At 45.4% G+C, this 6,901-nt stretch overlaps 1 protein-coding gene across 1 annotated transcript; it reads right to left on the reverse strand.

The window, feature by feature from the left end:
- Positions 1-217: 217 nt before the first annotated feature.
- On the reverse strand, positions 218-5,713 carry SLITRK1 (SLIT and NTRK like family member 1). Its single transcript, XM_050765904.1, has 2 exons — positions 5,018-5,713; positions 218-4,562 (listed from the first exon to the last, which is right to left on the reverse strand). Exon 2 carries the CDS (start codon positions 4,507-4,509, stop codon positions 2,419-2,421), a length of 2,091 nt encoding a protein of 696 aa, XP_050621861.1. The 5' UTR covers positions 4,510-4,562; positions 5,018-5,713; the 3' UTR covers positions 218-2,418.
- Positions 5,714-6,901: the final 1,188 nt, after the last annotated feature.

The following is a 6,901-nucleotide window of genomic DNA, read 5'->3' on the forward strand; positions in this document are numbered from 1 at the left end:
TAATTTTTCCATCACAGGTAAATCTGTTGATTGCTTACCGAGAACCCCGTTGTACTTTCTGTAAAAAGAATAAAGCCATCCTGTGAGAAATTAATAAATAGAAAACAACCCATAATATCTGTCAGAGGGGAGTAGGTTGCAGGTTTACTGTCATGAAATGCAGTCCACAAACAAAAGAATCAAGAGAGAAAATGATGAATGTCCTTAGGAATAGTCATGGTTTATAATAAAGATTTTATTAAAAAAGTGTTAAAATAAATAATACATATTCCAGAACATTACTGTTCTGGGAAATCACTTCCCTTTAGAATATGAGTTCTAGATGGCAGATCTACTTACAACTGCTCGGGGGTCTTCCAGTAGCTGATTTATAATCCTATATTTAAAAAAAATCTATAGTCTGCAGTCTCTTGACATACTTCTCAAGGGTGGATATGTGGTGGAATGCAGACTCCATCAATATGTGTGATTTTGTTTGGTTTTTGTAGCTTAACTGTTGTTTAGAAATCCCAGAGGAATATGATTGAGGCCAGAGTTACATTGGTTCAAAAAATTCAAACAGTTGAATGCTGTTTTTGTTAATTGCTGGGCCACAACCAGAAATCCGGATGATGGGAGAGAAACACTTCTTTAGGATAATGATTAATTTCCATAAAGATGAGTGCTTTAACAAATTTCAATATGCAGTTGCTGGGGCGGGGAGGGGGGTGGGCACTAATTAGTTTTACCGTTTTCAGCAGATGTTGAATTCAAAATGCCAGCAGCATCTCAAATGCCAGTCATTAGGTCTGTCTTTCATTGAGGAGTGCTGACCAATGAAATCTCCACTCTGTTTAATGAGACCGATCTAGGCAGAGTCAATTAAATCAAATCTCTCCTAACATCCTTAATATCTGCAGTGTGGGCAGCACCAACAAAAGCAGCAGTGAGGGATTTCCAGTATTAATAAAGGGATTCACTGCTGCATTTGGAGAGGGGACAAAACGAAGGCGTGTATGTTGGGGCAAGACCTTTATGGACTGGGGAAAGCCGGTAAAGTCTGAGCGAAGGTGGGGGTGGGGTGGAGGTTGGGGGCGAGGGAAGAGGAGCTACTTAAAGGGTAAAAAGCTAAGTAAGGCGATTAGAGAAAGAGCCTTAATGGAGCTCAGGAAGGGATCTACCCCCCACCGTTTCCCTCCCCTGTCTCTTCCACCGCAAATCCAATTTACCACTTGCAAATATGAAGCTGGAAAAAGGTAAGGACCCAGAGTTGAAAACATTTTCACTTTAATACTGAAAAAATATGCCATTATAAAATCCTCGAATAGAATTAGTAAGTTTCACGTGCTTCCTCGGTTCTTTTTTCCTACTTTATAAGTAAGATTTATACCAGCACAGAATTGCTACCATAGGATCGCAGCCTAAGCACTAGAGTGACATTAATTGGTCATGCTTAACTGCCTCAAAATCATTTTTTAAATAATTACACTGATACTATAATAGAAATCATGGGTACTTATTTTACATTCAGATGGAAGGCATTATTGGATATGTATTAAAAAAATCCCCCTGAAAAAAATAAAATAAAATAAAACATCACCATCAAAATAAAAGAACCCAAAACAACCCCTAAAAACTTCCCTCAACAAAATACATTGTTAACTCATAAAATGGACGATGACTAGCCATGCAAATGTCTTAAATAAAACCTTTACATTTTTTTTTCAGTTAACGTATGCTCTGAACTGCCTACCGATCACAAATAATGGCGAAATGGCACTTTCTGATTATACTGTATTTTGTTTATAGAAAGTTTGATACGATGGAACTTATCAGGTAAGAGGGTGGGTGCTGTGAAGGAGATGCCGTCTCCAGTCGCGGGGGCGGGCAGAGTCCCTGGAGCGCGTGGATTCCATGCGAGCCATGCAGCACTTTTTGATTTTTGTCAGAAGTCAGAGTTACTTATTTACAATACATTCATGCCTTCGTGCAACTGCCCATCCCTGCGTAGCCAACAGGGAGCCATCACGGGGCTAATCCACAGGGGAAAAATAGATATCTATCTCTCTATATAGATGTAGATATATGTATATATGTATAGAACCGTGGCATCCAACCCCACAGGCCCTGGGGCCGAGGGCGAGGGCACTGTCAGTTCTTCCAGCAGGGTCGTGCTGGGCTTTCTGTCAAAAGGGGCTCTCAGCAAAGAGCGAGCTGGCTGCGCTCTCCCAGCTCGCCACAGTCTGCTCTTTGTTTCCAGGAGGGAGCTAAGTAAGGGGTCAGCCCCTTTCGGTTGTGCGAACTCACAGTTATTTATCTACTTATGCCCATTCAGGCTGATGGATTTGGGTATACGCCCCTCCAGCCCCCTGGGGGGGTGCCTGCGGCGGGGGAGGACGTATCGCCTTCCCTCTGCCCTCCCCTATCGGGGTTGGGGTCTTAGTCTGAGAGCGAGTGAGAGCCACAGTCATACACTCTGTGGGCCCCATCTGCGTTGTAAGGCCCATTGTGCCAGTAGGAAGAGTCACAGACTGTCTGTAGGGAATTAATCTCGGACGCGGAGGAGTTGGCATCTCGTCTCTTGGACCGCTTTCGGTTCCTCAGGATAAACACGAGCATGCCCACCACGGTGAAGGCGGAGGTGACAAACACCAGCAGCAGTCCTGGGACCAACACCGAGATGGACACCCTGCTGGTGTCTAGGTAGGAGTTGGAGTGCGTCCCGGTCTCCGCCAACCCAGTGCTGTTTTTACTGTGCGAAGTTAACGTGGGCGAGATCCTAGCGTACAGCTGGGGGCAGATCTCGTCATTGGAGAGGAGCATGAAATCCTTTCTAAAGAAGTTCACCGGCGTCTCACACTTGAGGTCGCTCATCAGCACTTCGGAACCCAAGCGTTCTGCCCATTGCTTGAAAGGCACAATGGTGCAGGAGCACTCCCAGGGGTTTCCGTGGAGGTCTATCTGGATGATGGAGGTTAACTGGTCCAGCACCCCTGCCACCGGGAGGTACATGAAGTAATTGTTGTGCAGGCTGAGTTTAGAGAGCGAGACCCCAGCGAACACGTCCACAGGCAGGGACCTCAGCAGGTTGTTGTTGAGAATGAGGATCCTCAGTTTGGGCATGGCATTGAAAGTGCCCGGGAAGATGAGCTGGATCGCGTTGTACTCCACGTTCAGGTACTCTAGGTTTTGCAGCCCCGCGAATTTCTCCCGGGACAGCGTGTCCAGGTAATTGCTATCCATATATAGCCACCTGAGGTCCAAAAGGTTCTTGAAAGTGTTGTTCTCTACAGTAGCGATGTTATTGTTGCCCAGATCCAACAGAATGAGGTTCTTGTAATCCACAAAGTGCGATTTTCGGATGCTGTGGATCTTGTTATCTCGTAGGAAAAGCTCCTGCACGTTAGAGAGCTTGGGCTTCAAATCAGCCAAGCTGCTCACGTTCCGGTTGTTGCAGTTCATCTTTAAACCCGACCCTGGGATGTGGTCGCAGCTGCAGCCCCCAGGGCAGGGCAAACTGTTAGCTAAGGGTTTGTTTCTGGCGCTACCCGTCGCTATCGCTGCTGTCGGTCTGATTTTGATCTGCCAGTTGCCTGGGATCTTTGTACCTCCGTTTGGAGCAGACCCTGGGGTGGCATGATCTTCTTGCCCATTTGTCTTGAAAGGGGTTGGCAGGGGGCCAGGAGCAAAGGTCTCTTCTTGGGCAGGGGGTGCCGGGAGACTAGAATCCACTCGGTTTTTCAAAGGACACAAGTCCTGTTCGGTGGTTTCATTGAGGTCTTTACCCTGCAGTCTGGTGGGGGCTTCGCAGACCACTCGGCCGATCAGGGCATTCTTGGGAATGTTTTCCAGCCATTCTTTCAGGGAGAGCAGATCACAGGTGCAGTCCCAAGGGTTATCCTCTAGGAGGATCTCCGCAATACCAGGGATTTGCTCCAAGACCTCCTCATAGGGCAGCGTTTTCAGCCTGTTACCCCGGAGGTCGAGGTGAGTGATGGGCACATACTGGAACACATTGGCAGGTAGGGTGCTGATGAGATTGTCATTTAAAATGAGCACCTCCAGCTTGTTCAAGTCCTGGAAGGCCCCCGGGTCTATATCTCGTAATAAATTAAAATCAGCCTGGAGATATTCCAGATCATCCAGCCCCAGAAAAGTCTGCTTTCGAAAAGACTTGATCTTGTTGTTGTTGATGTGCAGCCTTTTCACCAGCTGCAGCCCCAGAAAAGCCCCCGGAACGATTTCATGCAAGCCATTGTTTTCCATGTGCAAACTAACCGCATTATAAAAGTTAGCGAACTCATTAGGGAAAAGTCGAGTGAGGGAATTGCCATGCAGAAATAAATGGTAAAACTGGGAAGTCGGGGCAGTGAAACGCTGCAGACTTGTGAAGCCTTTTTTTTCACAGTCTACGTGTAGGTCCCCTTCTATCTCATTGCAGGAACAGATCTTCTCTTTGCAAACGTCCCCTGTAACGTTTCCAGCGGCAAAACAAAGAGACGTCTCCAGCAACAGAATCCAAAGCAGCATTTTTAAAGCGAGCAATTCATCCCCGATCTCATCACAAAGTAACAGCGACCATCCTGCTCGCCACAGACACAATTCAAGTTCATTTAGTGCTCCAATGTCCGAACCCAGGAAAGGAGAAGAAAAGGGTTTGGGGGGGTGGGGGTGGATTCCTTCCTCCCTAACCCCCCCGCACTGCAATAGCCCAGACGCCAGTCAATAATTATATCCACAAACTATCCAGGCACGTAGTGCAAGGCAAGCAAAAAAAAAAAAAAAAAAAAAAAAAAAAAAAAAAAAGTAGGGAAAAAACCCCACTCCCCCACAACCCTTTAAAAATAACAGCAAAAGAAGTTAAATATATACATATAAATTAAAAGTACACCCTTACAGAATCTCATCTACTGATCCTCACTGATCAGAAATGAAACAATGCTAGTAATTAGAAGCAAGTGCATGTTAGAGAAACAAGCAGAGGGTTTGCAGCGTAGTACAGGCGCACTGCCTGTGCATGGCTGTGCGTCGGACTGACCTTGCCTCTCTGATACAAAGCAGGGTTTTCCGCGGCTTCTGTTGTTGAGGATGCTGGTGGAGTTCTTGCTGTGGTTGCGGGTTGCCCAGAAGTCCCCCCGAGGTGCTGTCCAGTCCCCCCGGTGCTGAAATCACGCCCGACCGAAGGACTCACGCTGCCCAGCCAATGGCGCTGGAAAATTTCCGCAATCGCTGCGTTTTGTGGTTGTCCATCCTTTTCCTTTCCTCCCCTTCGGTCCTCTTAAGGCTTTTTTTTTTCTTTTTTCTTTTTTTTTTTTTTTTTTTGTGCTCTCGCTCTAGCTTACTAGCTCTTCTTTTCCTGTTCTCCTTCTCTTTCTTCTGCTCTTTCGGAATTACGTGGAGGGGGGCGGAGGGCGGGGGGCGAGTTGTCTGAGGGAGGAAGAGAGCGCGAGAATGAGGGGAGGGGGGCGGAGAAGAGAGTTGCTAAGAAGCTCTGCTCGTTCCAGCCTGGTGCACTCTGAAAGATCTGACACCCTCTGCTGATCTGCAGTAGCAAAAATCCATCTGGCTAAGGAATGCTGAAAGAAAAAAAAATCAATCCACGTACAGGGCAAGCGTTAAAAATGTGGGCATAAAAGGCTGACGATCTACATAGACGCTTATTTTAAATGGATTATTTGATTCTTTTTGCGTGCTGGAAACTTTACCCTTTCCTTTCCTTAACGAGCTCACAGCCCCCACCAGCTCCACCATTCGGAAAGGAGTGCTTTTAAAACATTTATTTCCCAATGGCTTGAATAAAATTAGTGTCAGGGTGTCAAGCGAACAGCAATTTGAGGTAATTATACTGCACGCCATTTTCATCAGTGCTTTAAATGCATTTCTTCCTTCTCTGCGGCACAGTGTTTTATGCTATTTGATGTCTTTGAAACATTTTTTTTTGGTATGTTGAAAGTGGCTTTCGGAACATATATGTTACATAATATCTAATTGAGTATGAATTTTTTGTTGCAAGGTATATAAATTAGGCATATAGTTTTTAAAACTTGCAGAAATTTAGTCAAGTTGATCATTGAGAGTTAGGTTCTTTGATGATATTTCTTGAATGTTATTTAACTCTGGAGGGTGAAACACAATGCACGCTTAAGTCCTTGATTCCAGTCCCGAAAGCTTTAACTGAGAACCGGAAAAGAAGGGAGGGGGCAGGGCAAAATCCCAAGATGATTTGTGAGTGCTGTTAAAAACCCACTGGCAGGCAGGGGCGCGCACACTACACGCACGCACACACACACACCCCATTGACAAAGTTTCCACATCAGTTTGAACTAATTTAAATATTTACAAGTAAATAACCAGTTGCATTTTGAGAGGAGGAGACAGAAATCTCTGGACTCTAAAGCTCAGCGCGAACGCTATCTGCAGGTAGCCGGCAGCTCCTCCTCGCGCAGATGCTTGTTGGGTCACTGATGCTGGGGAAACACGAAGCTCAGGCTTTTTCCAGTGAAGGAAACACCAGATTCCAAACTCAGAGCTTATAAAAATCCAGTAATATCACCTTCCAGGAGGCAAGGAAACGTGAACGTGCTGCTTCCGTGAAGCCTGTTTTGCTGACTTTTCCTTTCAGAGTCGACACCTTTTCCATCAATACGTCCCAAAATATTTATAGATAATTCTAAGATTTGAAATTTTTATGTCTTTTAAATAGAGTTACTGTTTGGCCCTTTCTTCACTCTATGCAGAGAGGATATGTTTACACCACTTGCCTTTTTAATTAGGTCTTTTGCAAGTTGGACAGCTGCTACAAGCCTGTTAATAATTTGTGCAAAAGAGCAAATGTTCTACGAAGTGTATATTTTGAGAAAGATGGGGAGTAAAAATTTAGGGGAAAGGATCGGGGTTGGGAAAATTCCCAACGCTAAGGAAG

The sequence above is a fragment of the Macaca thibetana genome, chromosome 17, assembly GCF_024542745.1.
Source record: "Macaca thibetana thibetana isolate TM-01 chromosome 17, ASM2454274v1, whole genome shotgun sequence".
Classification (NCBI taxonomy): Eukaryota; Metazoa; Chordata; class Mammalia; order Primates; family Cercopithecidae; genus Macaca; species Macaca thibetana.

Coding starts and splice junctions, on each gene's coding strand:
- SLITRK1 (XM_050765904.1), bottom strand. CDS start 4,509: ATGCTGCTTTGGATTCTGTTGCTGGAGACGTCTCTTTGTTTTGCCGCT.